Raw genomic sequence first — 17,080 nt, forward strand, 5'->3', positions numbered from 1 at the left:
CCATGTGCTATTACTAGTTCTTAAAACTTATGAGCTGCACCTTCCGCCCCATCAATTCCTCACTTCTTTCTCAGTAATGAGGACCTGCTTCTAGGTATTTCTTAGACTGAGGAGGAGGTTTAAATTCTCTCAATTTATAGAGGAACCACAGAGACCGAAAGACCTCCTAGATTCCTAGAGAAAACCTATGGGGGTAGAGCTCCCGGGTCGGGGGAGTGGAGGGTGGGGACCGTCATGCGCTTCCGGTAATCTTTCCGGAACCAGTCCTGTTTGTCCTACAGGCGTGTGGCATCTGCTGCCCTTCGGTTCCCTGAGGAACTGTGTGGTTAGTACCCCCGGCAGGATGTGCTTCTCTTCCACGTTTCCCTCCCCAACTTCCAGCCCAACTTAGTGCTTTGACTTACCCTGAATTTTGAGTATTTTAGGAAAGGCTTTGAAGACAAGACATCCTGAGGTGTCCATAGGGTGGATTTCTCAGAGCTCTCACCCCAGGGCTTGCCTAAGGCTGACTTCTTACTGTTGTCTTTCCTGGCTCCATGCCCCTGCACTCCTGGTGTCTCTCTCTCCTCTTCTTAAAAGGTTACTAGTCTTAACCTTGAGGAACCCAACCTCATGACCTCATTTAACCGTAATCACCTCCCTAAGGGCTCTGCTGCCATAAAGTCACACTGGTGGGTAGGGCATACAGTGCATGAATTTTGTGAGGGGCACACAGTTCAGGACAGTTGGGATCTTGTTACTCTTGGTATTTTCCCGTAGGCCCTAGCACATCATCTGGCAAGATGGTAAATTTAGATTTTTGTTAACAAAGTGATAGAAGACCTGATCGGAGCTGGGAGAGGAGTTATAAAGTCATTTACATCTACTGTCTTAGCTCATCTTTGTTTATAAATTTCTGAGCCCTATTCTGGAAGATCCAAAGCCCTGCTTAGAACTTCAGGGTCTCAAAGGCAAAGGCACAGAGGTACAAGGGAAGCTCCTGGGGGCCTCAGGGGTGGGAACTGAAGGGACACGGTTTGTGCCCTCCCATTAACCTCCTAACGACATTCTTGCTTCAACTGGGTTGTCTACCAGGCAGTGCAGTGGGGCTGGGGAGGTGGAGTCTGTGGGCCCTTGCTTCTCACAAGCTTAACTTCTGGCAGGATTCTGAACAGTCTGTGGTAACCATTATTGCCCCATCAGGTGTCACAGTGGATGTGGCATCATTGGCAGATGATGACAGAATGGCTTGGGGGCCTCTGTGGCCATTCATCTTGGTGAGCAGAGATCACATTGCCACTTCGAATGATAGGACTAAAGCATCTATCTTGGCATCCTGTCCCCTTCAGGACCCACACTGGATTCATTTTGGTGAGCAAAGGGTTTATTTTAATAATTTTTAATTGTCCGAGGCCCACCTGCCAGACTGTATGGCTTAGCTTTTGGTCACAGCCTAAGGAAAGCCTTTAGGGCAGGTAGCTAGTCTCCTATAGTGAAGCCTGTTGCCTGTAGTTGGCTCTTCCTCAGGGTAGATTCCCATAGAGATGGGAATACGAGACCACCTTACCTGCCTCTTGAGAAATCAGTTTGCATGTCAAGAAGCAACAGTTAGAACTGGATATGGAACAAGAGACTGGTTCCAAATTGGGAAAGGAGTACGTCAAGGCTGTATGTTGTCACCCTGCTTATTTAACTTACGTGCCGAGTATATCATGCAAAGTGCCGGGCTGGATGAAGCACAAGCTGGAATCAAGACTGCCGGGAGAAATACCAATAACCTCAGACACGCAGATGACACCACCCTCAAGGCAGAAAATGAAGAGGAACTGAAGAGCCTCTTGATAAAGTGAAAGAGTGAAAAATCTGGCTTAAAACTCAGCATTCAAAAAAGGAAGATCATGGCATCTGGCCCCATCACTTCATGGCAAATAGATGGGGAAACAATGGAAACAGTAACAGACTTTATTTTCTTGGGCTCCAAAATCACTGCAGATGGTGATTGCAGCCATGAGATTAAAAGACACTTGCTCCTTGGAAGAGAAGCTATGACCGACCTAGTCAGCATATTAAAAAGCAGAGACATTACTTTGCCAACACAGGTCCATCTAGTCAAAGCTATCGTTTTTCCAGCAGTCATGTATGCATCTGAATTGGACATCCATACTGATGGAGCTGAAGAATTGATGCTTTTGAACTGTGGTGTTGAAGAAGACCCTTGAAAGTCCCTTGGACTGCAAGGAGATCCAACCAGTCCATCCTAAAGGAAACCAGTCCTGAATATTCATTGGAAGGACTGATGCTGAAGCTGAAACTCCAATACTTTGGCCACCTGATGTGAAGAACTTACTCCTTGGAAAAGACCCTGATGCTGGGAAAGATTGGAGGTAGGAGGAGAAGGGGACAACAGAGGATGAGGTGGTTGGATGGTATCACCAACTCGATGGACATGAGTTTGAGCAAGTTCTGGGAGTTGGTGATGGACAGGGAAGCTGGGTGTACTGCAGTCCATGAGGTCACAAAGAGTTGGACAAGACTGAGTGACTGAACTGAACAGGGGTGGATTGCTGATTTCCAGATTGGTTCTTACCCGTAGAGAGCCGCCATCAGGAAACCAAGCTGCCTTTTACTTTTTGTCTTATCAGGGCTTCTGCTTGGCATTCAGAAAGAAAGTTCTTAAAGTGGGGATGTTATTTATTGTCAGTCCAATAATTGTACTGCTACTCTTCACTGATGTGACATGTGCCTCTCTCAAAGACCCAGATCCTTGATCCTTGGGGCATAAGTGTTTCAAAAATCAGAATTTTTCCGTTTGTAGAAAGGCATTTTACATCAAACCGCTTAGGGGTTTGCACTAATACTCCATGTGCTGCGCTGTGGTAAGTTGCTCAGTTGTGTCTGACTCTTTGCAACTCCATGGACTGTAGCCCACCATGCTCCTTTGTCCATGGGGAATTCTCCAGAATCCTGGAGTGGGTTGCCATGCCCTCCTCCAAGTGATCTTCCCAACCCAGGGTCTTCAACTTTGCAGGTGGATTCTTTACAGCCTGAGCCATCAGGGAAGCCCAAGAATACTGGAATGGGTAGCCTAACCCTTCTCCAGGGGCTCTTCCCAATCCAGGAATTGAACTGGGGTCTTCTGCATTGCAGGTGAATTCTTTACCAGATGAACTACCAGGGAAGCCAGCACTCCATTACTGAACATATTGGAACAAAATGTGTGAATATGTACACTAATGGGGATAAACAGTCTTTATTTCACCAGCAAATAAATTCAGGTCATCTCAGGTTTGGTAACCAAACAGATCATAAGAAAACATACTTGCTCTCAGATTTTTTAAATTGTAAAATTAAAAAAAAAGGGATTGTGGAAATATATATATATATATATATATATATACACATAGGCCTTAGAAATTTATATATAAGGATAAATGTGTAAATAGATATCTTTGTTGTTGTTTAGTTACTAAGTTGTGTCTAACTGTTTGTGACCCCATGGACTATAGCCTGCTAGACTCCTCTGTCTATGGGATTTCCCAGGCAAGAATATTGGAGTGGGTTGCCATTTCCTTCTCCAGGGGATCTTTCCCACCCAGGGATCAAACCTGCGTTTCCTGCATGGGCAGGTGGATTCTTTACTGCTGAGCCACCTAGGAAGCACCGTGTGGTATGTGGAACTTTCCTGACTAGGGGGACCAGGGATCAAACCCGTACCTTCTGCAATGAAAGCACGGAGTCTTAACACCTGGACCACCAAGGAAGTGCTCTATTAATTACTGCATCCAGAAGGTTGGCTACAAGGAGAGGGTCCCCACAGAAAAAACAGTTCTTGTTTATTAATTTTCATGAAACAATCAGGTTATACATACTTGCCGTAGCAGTTAAGTTCTGGGCTTTAAATGGTAGCTTTCCCAGTTAATCTCATGCAGATACCTGCTCTCTGTGGGTACCCTGATGCTTAATAAAGCTTGTGCGCCAACTGAAAGACTTTCCACATTTGTCACACCTGTAGGGTCTCTCTCCAGTGTGAATAACCTCATGTCGATGAAGATTTGCCTTAAAGCTAAAGGTTTTCCCACAGTCTCTACACTCAAAGAACTCCTCCTTCGTGTGGATCCTTTGATGCTGAATGAGATCGACATTCCGACCAAAGGATTCTCCACACTCACTGCATTTGTGGGCATTCTGTTTACTGTGAATCTGTTGATGGCTCATAAGGGTTGAGTGCCGGCCAAAGGCTTTTCCACATTTAGCGCACTTGTGGGGTTTCTCTCCACTGTGGATTAACTGATGTCGAATAAGCGTTGAATTCTGACTAAACGTTCTTTCACATTTGCTGCACTTATAGGGTTTTTCTTTGGTATGGATCCTCTTATGTTCAATGAGATACGCCATCTGACGGAAACACTTTCCACAGTCATGACATTTATATGGCTTTTTTTGTGAGTGACACTGTTTGTGGACGATCAGAGCGGACTTCTGTTTGAAAGCCTGCCCACATATGTCACACTCAAAGGGATTCTCTGAACTGTGAAGTCTTTGATGTCGAACAAAATTTGCCTGTCGCTGGAAGGCTCTTCCACATTCGTGGCATTCATAAGATTTTGCGTTTGTCAGAGTTCTCTTGTGCCTCAAAAGCCGTGATCTGTGATGGCAGGGTTTTCCATACTCATCATATTTGCCCTGCTGTGTCCTTGTCTGAGCTCTCCGACTGTGAATAAGGTTAAGGCTTTGAAGGAAGTCCTTACAGCACTCATCACCAGTAGCAGGGAGTGAAAATCCGTAAATGTCCACAAATTCATCACATTCACGTAACTCTTCTGAAGGCTCCTTGGCTGTTTTCTGCTTTACCGCTGACATCTTCCATAACATTAAATCTTCAGAAATGTTCTCCTTTGGGGTGAGCTCTTTCGTCTGGAATCTGGCTTCCGAATCTAGCCAAATAAAAAGAATATACAAATTACCTGACTGCTACAGAAAAAAGGAAAGAAGCAACTGTTTGTGATATGAGAGACTCAAACAAGGCTAAGAAGTGCTTACCTGGTTCCATCGCCATATTAAAGAGCCAGTATTCTGATTTTCATAGGACCCTCAGCTTTCATATCAGAAAGAGCTCTTGACATCATGAACTAACCAACTAACATATGCACAAGTGTGTCAGAGAACATGAGAACTGAACACACCCTTCTCTACTAGTGGGGAAAACAGCTTCCTGTTGGTACCCAACAGGGTCACATAGCTCTAGGAGAGAGGGAGCATCTTGTACTTTCTAGAGATGCACGTTTTTCACAATTCTGGGAGAAACAACTGCTTTAAAATGGAAGCAGTGTATCAGAGAGAAAAGAAAAGGAACCTGAGAAACAGCACAAAAGCCAACGGAACAGAGCAGTGACTCTTAACCACGGATGGTCCTGCTGGAGGGTAGTAGGCAGAGGCCAATGATGCTGCTTGACATCCTGTGAGGCCCAGGATCAAACAGCCCAAAACGTCAACAGAGCTGAGGCTGAGAATCCAAGGAGCGGAGGGATGTGGTAAAGGGTAGAAAGAAGCAGCCATCAGGACTCAGTACGTAGGAAAAGGCAGGAACATCAAGAAACACCAAGGGGATGTAGAAAACAGAATGAAAGCAAGAGAACAAGAGAAAGTAGAGAAAAAGGGTAAGTGATGAGGGTCGAGAAAAGGAGTATCTCAAATGGCCCGAGAGCTGTCAGAAAGCACCAGCCTGCCTCTAGTAGAAATAGGATGAGCTTTATTGCAGGAGAAAGAGGATGAGCTTTGCGGACTTGAAATCCAATCCCAGCTGGGGATTATCTCTGGGGAACAGGGGCAACGATCATACCCACCACCATCAGGGGACAGTAGGGATGAACGAGCAGAACACATGCCAAACTCCGGGCTTGGTATCCGGGTGCAGGCGGGGCCTCCTGGATGGTGTCCCCAACTCTGCATGACCCCCAGGGGCCAGGTCTGCTCCTCACCCACCTGGGCAGGCACTACCGGAAGCCTTCCTAGTCCCCGCTCTCTGCAGATCCAGGATCCACGGCTCTTCCCACTGTTCCAGCTGACAGATCACCTCAGGTTTGGGAAACTGAAATCCTACTCGTGGGGAAGTAAATGGGATGTGGTGGTTAGCGAGTGGCAGGAGAGATCCCAGAGCTCAGTCTACCCCTGGGGGTCTGGGTGGCAGGGCTGCAGCAACAAGCAGAGATCAGGACAATAATCAGAAGGATTATCTGAGGAGAGGAATCGGCACCATCTTTGCGAAAGCTCGGCATCTTGATTGAAAGCCTGAACAATATTCACACTCGTGGACATGGTCATTTCACTCTTAGGAATAGAGCCTAAGGGAAATGAGGACAAAGGTTAATGGGCAAAGGTTAATGCACCCCAAATGTTCAGCAGAATCCTAACAGTGCAAACTGGAAATAAACCAGATGTCAACAGGGGGAGGATTAAAGTGTAGCCAGATATGATGAAGGCAGAGTATTAGGCTAATATTGAAAATCCATGAGTTCAAAGGACATTTCTTAAAACAGGAAAAGGCTCCCCAGGTATTTTAAAGCAGAATACAAAACTCACATGTAGCATGATTCAAAGTTCATGTAAATTACGATCTGAATTTGTTTTTAAAAACTACATGTGTTAGGGTCTGCCCTGGTGGTCCAGTGGTTAAGAATCTGCCTTGCAATTCAGGGCACACAGGTTTGCATTCCTGGTCAGGAAACTAAGACCCCACATGCTGCTGAGCAGCTAAGCCAGTGGACCATAACTAGACAGTCTGTGTGCTGCAATGAAAGATCTTGCATGCCGCAACTAAGACCTGGAGCACCTCCCTCCCAAAAAACTACATGTGTGAGTGTATATACACACAGATCATCCTCTTCTTAGGACAGGGTAAGTGAAAGTCGGTCGTGTCTGACTCATTGCGACCCCATGGACTGTGCAGTCCATGGAATTCTCCAGGCCAGAATACTGGAGTGGGTAGCCTTTCCCTTCTCCAGGGGATCGTCCCAACCCAGGGATCGAACCCAGGTCTCCCACATTGCAGGTGGATTCTTTACCAGCTGAGCCACAAGGGAAGCCCAAGAATACTGGAGTGGGTAGCCTATCCCTTCTCCAGTGGATCTTCCTGACCCAGGAATCAAACCAGGGTCTCCTGCATTGCAGGTGGATTCTTTACCAACTGAGCTATGAGGGAAGCCCATTTACCACAGGATAACTTTCCAATAAATCCATTCTTCATAAATCCATCATATGTTGAAAATATTATAAGTTAGAAATGCATTTAATACACCTAAACTACTGAATATCATAGCTTAGTCTTACTTACCTTAAACATACCAAGAATAGTTACATTAGCCTTCAGCTGGGCAAAACTGTCTAACACACAGCCTATTTCATAATAAGAATGATGAATATCTCATGTAACTTAGTACTGTACTAGTGAAGAACAGAATGGTTTTAAGTGGACTGGTTGGCGACCCTTGTGATCACACGGCTGTCTGGGAGCCCCGAATGCTTTCAAAACAAAAATAAACATTAAAGCATCCAGTGGTGGGTGGACAATCCCACAAAGGTGGTCAAGAATCTGCCAAGAGTGTCAGCATGGGGTCAAACATACTCCAGAAAGAAAAATCCATCGAGAAACCTCCCTCTGTAGGAGACTGCATTGAATAAGACAAGGGTGGGCTCCCAGGAAGGTGGAAGCTGAGCAGGTGCAGAAGTGAAGTCAGTGAAGAATCATCTCCTGGGCACCCAGTGATGGTGTAAGCAAAGAAGAAAACCATTTTCAGACAGAAGAAAGAAAAAGGCTTTTCAAGAGAGGAAGAGGGTAGACTTTGGAATCTGCATGGGCCACAATCTTTTCAACTCCTAGAAGTCTTATAGATGTGGAGGAGTCAGGCTGGGGGATGAATGTCTTCAAACTCTAAAACAAAAGGAAACTACTCATCATCCACAATCCCTTACTTGAAAACGTTGAGGCCTGATTTGTTTCAGGACTCAAAATTTTTCCAGATTTCAGGAAGGTGACTTGAGTGTGGGTATAGTTGCTATTATGTACCACCCTCAACAGGGGTTGAGCTGAAACCTTAAAAAAAATATTCTGATATTTCTGATGCCATACACATATATATGGAGACCAAATGAGAAAAAGGATGATAAATAGCTTCCTACAGGATAAAATCAGGTTTAACCACCTGATGACTTCAGGTTAGGTCTTTTAGCCAAATGAGTTATGATAAAACTGGCTTTCAGAGCTTTTTCTGCTTTGGGCATTGCACATAAGAAACCAAGGACTTGCGCAGACACTCAAAGTCAAATCTTAAGCCAACTCATTACCCAAGGAGACAACGTGTCTGTAGTTGTCCAGCATCACGTCCCTGTAGAGGGCCTTCTGAGCCCAGTCCAGCGTGTCCCACTCTTCCCTAGTGAAGTACAGAGCCACGTCTTCAAAGGACAGCAGCCCCTGGAAATACAGACTCATTACAACTGCAGCTCTTATCACAGCTCTGTGGGCTACAGTATTATTGTTGTTCTACAGGCAAGGCTCATCCAGTTAATTAGCAGACTCAGGGCTCAGCTCAAGCTCTGACCCTCAGGCCATGCATGTTCTTTCTTCTGCACTAGAGTCACACATCTTCCCTAGAGGGACACGTGGTCAGTGTGTGAGGCTTCTCTGGCCGTTTGGTCTCTGCTGCGGTCATTCAGATAGTGTCAGAACCGAGTCAAATCGTGGGGCACACAGCTGGTGTCAGAACCGAGTCAAATCGTGGGGTACCCAGCTGGTGTCAGAACTGCTCCATGTGTAGAGATACCCCACGTGCCTGAGGGCAGAGGTGAAGTGAGGAAGCAGAGAAACAGCCGTGTCCTCCCCAGGCACGCGCTCCCCGCCTGCCTCCCTCCCCGAGGCCAGCAAGGATGCACATGCTGTTCCTGTCTTTACAGAGATGCTCCTGTGCCTGCCTTCCTCTTGTTTCCACTCTCTCTCCACCCCTAAGTGGACCAGTTCTGTAAAGAAACCCTATACACATATCTGCAGTCACCTCACAAACCCCCCTCTGACTTCAGTCTTCATAGCTCCCCTGGAGTGTCCTTTTGAGCCTCGCGCCAGCCCTCTGCCCACGTGTGAACACGGGAGAGCAATACAGTTACCGCAGGAAATCAGAGATTTCACAGAAACGATGATTTTTGAGCTGAGTGTTAACATATGCAGAGGTGAGTTTGCCTGTAGGCGGGGAGAACAGGGGATGCACAAGGGTGGGGGGGTTAGGGGGTGGGGAAGAGCATTCACATCCCCACGTGCAGGTCCTCTGGTTTCAGGGAAGGTGGGAGATGACACCAGAAAGGCAGGCAGAGCTCTGTGTTCCCTCAGCAAATGTGGACACGCTGGGCCAGTGGGGTCAAACTTCCCCTTGCACTCCCTCCTGTCCAAGACTGGTCTTTACAAATGGTCACAATGGCTTCCTCATGCATCTTCTGACTTCAACTTGACATCTCACAATCACCCTTCCTCTTGTTACCAAATCAGTACCTAAACTTCTACTGTACCTTTTAATGCAAGGGATCAGAATTATATGAGCTTGTTTCCATATCTCCTTCCCTAAACGGCTTGGAAAATCCTTAGGGTAAGAGTTTCTCTCCCAGCACAAAGGACAGAACTACCTGGCACACAGTAGGTACACAAGAATGCTCACTGACACAAACAGGCAGCAACTGTGGTGATGGCAGCTAAAACTTACAGGGCGCTTGAAACATCACTAGATCCTCTGCCAAGCACTCCAAGAGCCTCACTTCACTGAATCCTCACATGACAGCTACTGTCATGACCCCATTTTACAGATAAGGAAACTGTGCCCCAGAGAGATTAGGTGACACGCCTAAAACAGAGCCTGGATTTCAGCCTGTCTGAGCCCAGAGTTCAAGCTCTGTACATCGTACCTTCCAAGAAGGAAACACCCCCCAGCTGATAAACATGGCTCAACCCCAAAGGCCATGTGAAAAGCACTGCCTGGCTGCTGAGACTACACTGAGGAGGTGGAGGCAGGGGGAACCCAGCTCACCTTCCATGGGACTGGCAGGGACATGGCTTCCATGGCCTGGCCTCTGAGATGGGGCTGGATCCTGGCCATCAGGCTAAGCTGGAGAGAAAAAGAAAACAATTAAGGTCAGCCCTGAATCAAAGCTCTCTCACTAGACAGACTTTAGACGGGGAATGCCAATGGGGCCATCAAGCCTCACGTAGTACAAAGTCAGTGTTTGGTATTGGAATGTGGGATTACAATGAAAGCAATCGCTAGAATGGTCTTAGAAATTTCTGATGCTAAATCAATTTCTAATTTTTATCCTAGGAAACCTGCACCTCTGCCCTCTCCCTCTCTCTAGAATATATTCTTCAGCACCTCAATGAGAGACTCAATATATCAAGGGACCAGACTATAGGAAAAAACAGAACACTAACCTGTGACCTGTAGCTCCAGCCTGGAACCCAAACCGGAAGCAATGTGGCAACAGGCGCCCAATCAGGACTTGGGTGGCAAGTGTGAACTTGTCCCTAACATGTGTACCCCTCCTCCACCCAGGACCAGCAGAGAAAGTCGGGTTTGCTCCCCTACCAAATCACAGAGGACATCCCACCTTTTTGGTTTCCAAGCAAGGTTTTATTGGGGCCGCTACTGCAGCAGTGGGGAGCAAGAACAGAGAACAGGTTCCCCTGCTTGCTTGCTCCCCGAGGCTGGGTGGAGGAGAGTCCTGTTTCTTTTACTTAACCTGCCTCCAGCTTTTCCAAGCTGATCTTCTCAAAACTCAGCATAGTTGAGTTTTCCCTTTTTTCCACACTAAAGTTTCTCCTGCTTGCTTTTGACTCTCTGCCAAACATGTGATGGTGGCCAGTTCACTTAGTATAGCAAGCTCTGCCTGAAGAGCCTTTGCCTGCTCTCATTTGGGCGGTCTGAGTTTATTTCTATGTCACACAGAATCAGCTCAGAGAGTATAACAATGATTTTAGGGAAGTTATAAGAGATTTTAGGCTACATATAATATATAAAGAGCTAACTGTTGTCAAAGGGGCTTCCCAGGTGGCTCAAGTGATAAAGAAGCCACCTGCAATGCAAGAGAGGCAGGAGACTCTGGTTCGATCCCTGGGCTGGGGAGATCCCCTGGAGGAGGAAAAGGAAACACACTCCAGTATTCTTGTCTGGAATATTCCATGGACAGAGAAGCCTGGCAGGGTCCAAGGGGGCTCAAAGAGTTGGACACCAACTGAGCAGGCACAGCTGTTGTCAAAAGAAAATTCAGAGGACTTTACTTGATATGAACAGTTTATGGAGTGAAAACCAAACTGCGAACAAGGAGGCTTCAAAATAGAAAGTCTTAAGAAGTTAGGCTCTCCGCACTTACCCTTCAGTTTATAAAACATGTAAATGGGCGGCAGAATAAGCCACTCCCTAATATACCACTTTGGAAAACTGATTATTTTGAGCTGCAGGCACTTAAAAAACAGCTGTTTTTTTAAAACGGTGGGCGGGCAAAAGGAGAATTCCCGGGTGGTCTGGTGGTTGGGACTCAGTGCTTTCCTTGTTGGGGATCAGGTTCAATCCCTGGTTGGGGGAACGAAGATCTCACAAGCCATGTGGACTCACTTGTGCTAAGCCCCATGTCAGCAAACTGACACCTAATACTTAGCCTAACTGCAGCTTCAGCCTCTTCCAGGTATAGAACCTCCCTCCCCTTGCCCTAGGACTTCCCCAGTGGCTCAGTGGTAAAGAATCCACCTGTAATGAAGGAGACGTGGGTTCAATCCCTGAGTTAAGAACATCCCTTGGAGAAGGAAGCAGCAACCCACTCCAGTATTGTTGCCAGAGAAATCTCATGGACAGAGGAGCCTGGTGGGCTATAGTCCATGGGGTCTCAAAAGAGTCATGACTTTCAAGAGAGTCTTAAGAGACACAACTTAGCAACTAAACAACTCGCTTCCCTATGAAGATTCCATTTATAATAGACCTGAATTCTAAGCCATCTCAGGGGTTAATCATTTTTCCTTGGGAATCTCCATGTTTATACAAGGTAAGTGTGCATGCATGTGCAGGCGTGTCTGACTCTTTGCGACCCCGTGGACTGCAGCCTGCCAGGCTCCTCTGTCCATGTAATTGTCCAAGCAAGAATATTGACCCAAGGTTTGAACCCATGTTTCTTGCATCTCCTGCACTGGCATGTGGATTCTTTACCACTGTGCCCCCTGGGAAGCCTCTTACCTGAGGTATACATGTTAAGAAACTTGTTTGTTTTCATTTTTTATTGCAGGAATCTCAGCTAAGTACTCAGAAGGGTAGAGAGAAAATTATTTTCCTCCTGTGCACAGGAATGAGGAAGTACATTGTTTTCTCTTGGGACTGGTTACTAGAACTGACAGTCCTTTCAGAAGAGTACCAGGGTACAAGTTTACTTGTTTGTAGCTGCTAGGAAGCTGCAAGGTTACCCAGACGTGAAGAAAGCTTGTTTCCTTTAAGGACAGAGCCAGCTCTTCATGGAAAATTAGGACAGTTCAAGTTTTGGTTCTGCAGCTCTGGGTAGTTGGCCTGGGAATATACTTAAACTGTGGCCTCCACTTTGGTTCTTCTTTAATAAATCTACTGTTTCTCTCAGGGAGTACACAAATGACGAGATACAGAGGATTTCCACTTTTTTCTAGTGCCTTTCTGGCCACTGGCAAACCTTGATTTATGTAAGTGCATTTTTAAGAAAGTCTGTCGCATTCTGTTCTCCTTCCTTAAAAACATTGTTCGTAAGCCCTATTGCCTCTTAAACAAGGAGGCACTTGTGATCAATAGCTCCATGGCTGGGGAAGGGACATCGACCCTTTCACCATGTAAAGTAGATTACCTGCTGTGAGCACTGTGCGTTTGGAACTCAGAATCCATAATTCAATTTATAACAAAATGTGCAATGCAGGAGACCTGGGTTGGATCCCTGGGTGCAGATGATTCCCCTAGAGAAGGGAACAGCTACCCATTCTTTTTCTTTTTTCTTTTTTTTAATGTGCATTTATTTGGCTGTACAGCATGTGTGATCTGGGATCAAGCCCTGACCTGGGAATCAAGCCCAGGCCCCCTGCATTGGGAGCGCAGGGTCTTAGCCACTGGACCACCAGGGAACTTCCACACTCCAGTATTCTTGCCTGGAGAATCCCACGGACAGAGAAGCTTGGTGGGCCACAGTCCATGGGGATCGCGAAGAGTCGGACAGGGCTGAGCGACTAACAAACAAAGCCAAAGCAAACAATAGTATTAACCAACCATTCATTCATCGAACTCTGTACTTCTCTAAAGCCAGAAGACCTGACATGATACTCAGAGGCTGGCGTCTTCAGGAAGTCTCTCGGTAAATGCCCTGAAGACCGGGGGTTTGGGGGGGGGGTGGGGGTGGGCACAGGATTCGAGGGAAAGGGGGTTGTCTCTCCAGCCCTCACACCTGTGGCGGGGCCACCGTGGCTTCCCCTGGCACCCCACTCCGCCCATCACACTAGCTCTTTTCTCCCCAAACCTCCGCGCCTCCGACCCCAGCCGCGCCTCCTCCTCCAGGAAGTCCTCAGGATGCACCTGCGGCCGCCATGGAGCTGGCCAAACTCGGAATTAGGTCGGGACCTCGGCTAACCTCCACCCGAGGTGTCCATGCGGAAGATCCCTGTGCCTGTCGCCCGATCACTAGCGCAGGCCGAGCAGAGCGTCCCTGCCCGAGGACCTTCTAGGAAGCTCGGAGGAGTCACAACTCTCTGATCGGGGTAAGCGATGGGGCGGGTCGCGGGGAGTGTGCGAGTAAAGGGGCGGGGCACTCATGTCTCATCGCAACTGCCGCTTCTGGTCGGAGCCAATCAACCGCCGCAGATGGAGTGGTCTAGGCCACGTGATTCCCAGGTTGGTTACACCAAGTACTTTCCTTTCCCACCGATTGTAGCAAGATCTCCAGGGCTGAACCCTTGTGTAGCTGGGTATTTTTAAACCCTCCTTTTGGGAGTCCAGAGTGACTTTTGAGAGAGCCGACCCTGGATTAGGCAAAAAAATGTAAAAATAAATAAATAAATAAATAAAATGAATAATATACACGTATAACAGTGTCAGACTTTATTTTTTGGGGCTCCAAAATCACTGCAGACCATGATTGCAGCCATGAAATTAAAAGACGCTTACTCCTTGGAAGAAAAGTTATGAGCAACCTAGATAGCATATTCAAAAGCAGAGACATTACTTTGCCGACTAAGGTCCGTCTAGTCAAGGATATGGTTTTTCCAGTGGTCACGTATGGATGTGAGAGTTGGACTATAAAGACCGCTGAGCCACTGAAGAACTGGTGCTTTTGAGCTGTGGTGTTGCAGAAGACTCTTGAGAGTCTCTGGTACTGCAAGGAGGTCAAACGAGTCAATGCTAAAAGAAATCAGTCCTGAATATTCATGGGAAGGACTGATACTGAAGGTGAAACTCCAATGCTTTGGCTAACTGATGCGGGAAAACTGACTCCTTGGAAAAGACTCTGATGCTGGGAAAGATTGAAGGCAGGAGAAGGGGATGATAGGATGAGGTGGTTGGATGGCATCACCGACTTGATGGACATGAGTTTGAGCAAGCTCTGGGAGATGGTGATAGACAGGGAAGCCTGGCGTGCTGCAGTCCAAAGAGTCAGGACTTTTGGGTTTGCAAAGAGTTGGACACAACTGAGCGACAGAACTGATGATTCCATATACATAATAAAGAAGAAAAATACAAATTGTGTGAGATTTCCCTTTAAGTCTTTATTGGGTCATATGTATATGTATAGTTTTTAAAATTCCATTTGCATTTTTTAAAGTGAACTCTCTACATTGTATTTGGATGTTTTTCTTCTGGGGTACCAGGTTATGGATTTTGATCTCAACACCTCTAATGCTTGCTTGGTATTTCCCTCCAACTCCAACCCACTAGCTGAAATGTAGAGCAGGAAATGGGAAATGAGAAGACACACTTATATGTTAGTGCCTCAGCTATCTATCCAACACTAGGCCGTTCATCCTGGGGTAAAGGAAAACAATAGATAGCTTTCTTTTGTGGTATTTTATTCACAAGACAAGTCACCTTTGGGTTGTGGATTCCTTCCTTCATCTGGTGTAGTTGCTTATTTATTGGCAAAAACAACTTTTTATTCAGACTGTTTTCAAGCTGATAGGCAGAAACACCTTCAGGTCAGTTCAGTTCACTCATTCATGTCCGACTCTTTGTGACCCCATGGACTGCAGCGCACCAGGCTTCCCTGCCCATCACCATCTCCTGGAGCTTGCTCAGACTCATGTCCACTGAGTCGGTAATGCCATCCAACCATCTCATCCTCTGTTGTCCCCTTCTCCTGCCTTCAATCTTACCCAGCATCAGGGTCTTTTCCAATGAGTCAGCTCTTTGCATCAGGTGGCCAAAGTATTGGAGTTTCGGCTTCAGCATCAGCCCCTCCAATGAACACCCAGGACCTATCTCCTTTGGGATGGACTGGTTGGATCTCCTTGCAGTCCAAGGGACTCTCAAGGATCTTCTCCAACACCACAGTTCAAAAGCATCAATTTTTTGGCACTCAGCTTTCTTCACAGTCCAACTCTCACATCCATACATGACCACTGGAAAAACCATGGCCTTGACTAGACGGTATCTCCTTACCACCGCCGTTCCTGACCTTCAATGTGGGAGAGCTCCTCTAGGCCCTCCTGTGCCTGTGCAGCCACCACTCCTCGGGTAGCTCCTCTTGGCTGCCGCCCTTGCTACTGGAGATCAGTGGAGAAATAACTCCAGGAAGAATGAAGGGATGGAGCCAAAGCAAAAACAATACCCAGCTGTGGATGTGACTGGTGATGGAAGTAAGATCTGATGCTGTAAAGAGCAATATTGCATAGGAACCTGGAATGTCAGGTCCATGAATCAAGGCAAATTGGAAGTGGTCAAACAAGAGATGGCAAGGGTGAACGTCGAGATTCTAGGAATCAGCGAAATAAAATGGACTGGACGGGTGAATTTAACTCAGATGACCATTATATCTACTACTACGGGCAGGAATCCCTCAGAAGAAATGGAGTAGCCATCACGGTCAACAAAAGAGTCCGAAATGCAGTACTTGGATGCAATCTCAAAAATGACAGAATGATCTCTGTTTGTCTCCAAGGCAAACCATTCAATATCACAGTTATCCAAGTCTATGCCCCAACCAGTAACGCTGAAGAAACTGAAGTTGAACCGTTTTATGAAGACCTACAAGATCTTTTAGAACTAACACCCAGAAAAGATGTCCTTTTCATTATAGGGGACTGGAATGCAAAAGTAGAAAGTCAGGAAACACCTGGAGTAACAGGCAAATTTGGCCTTGGAATGCGGAGTGAAGCAGGGCAAAGACTAATAGAGTTCTGCCAAGAGAATGCACTGGTCATAGCAAACACCCTCTTCCAACAACACAAGAGAAGACTCTACACATGGACATCACCAGATGGTCAACACCGAAATCAGATTGATTATATCTTTGCAGCCAAAGATGGAGAAGCTCTATACAGTCAACAAAAACAAGACCAGGAGCTGACTGTGGCTCAGATCATTAACTCCTTATTACCAAATTCAGACTCTATTGAAGAAAGTAGGGAAAACCGCTAGACTATTCAGGTATGACCTAAATCAAATCCCTTATGATTATACAGTGGAAGTGAGAAATAGATTTAAGGGCCTAGATCTGATAGATAGAGTGCCTGATGAACTATGGAGTGAATTTCGTGACATTGTACAGGAGACAGGGATCAAGACCATCCCCATGGAAAAGAAATGCAAAAAAGCAAAATGGCTGTCTGGGGAGGCCTTACAAATAGCTGTGAAAAGAAGAGAGGCGAAAAGCAAAAGAGAAAAGGAAAGATATCAGCATCTGAATGCAGAGTTCCAAAGAATAGCAAGAAGAGATAAGAAAGCCTTCTTCAGCCATCAATGCAAAGAAATAGAGGAAAAGAACAGAATGGGAAAGACTAGAGATCTCTTCAAGAAAATTAGAGATACCAAGGGAACATTTCATGCAAAGATGGGCTCGATAAAGGACAGAAATGGTCTGGACCTAACAG

General features: G+C 46.4%; 1 protein-coding gene across 1 annotated transcript; it reads right to left on the reverse strand.

Annotated features, from left to right (window-relative positions):
* Positions 1–3,758: 3,758 nt before the first annotated feature.
* ZNF789 (zinc finger protein 789) lies at positions 3,759–10,109 on the reverse strand. The gene is made up of 4 exons (XM_052635499.1): positions 10,041–10,109; positions 8,320–8,446; positions 5,962–6,075; positions 3,759–4,913 (listed from the first exon to the last, which is right to left on the reverse strand). The coding sequence occupies exons 1-4, from the start codon at positions 10,107–10,109 to the stop codon at positions 3,901–3,903; spliced, it is 1,323 nt and encodes a 440-aa protein (XP_052491459.1). The 3' UTR covers positions 3,759–3,900.
* Between the last annotated feature and the right edge of the window lie 6,971 nt (positions 10,110–17,080).

The sequence above is a fragment of the Budorcas taxicolor genome, chromosome 2 (genome assembly GCF_023091745.1).
Source record: "Budorcas taxicolor isolate Tak-1 chromosome 2, Takin1.1, whole genome shotgun sequence".
Lineage (NCBI taxonomy): Eukaryota > Metazoa > Chordata > Mammalia > Artiodactyla > Bovidae > Budorcas > Budorcas taxicolor.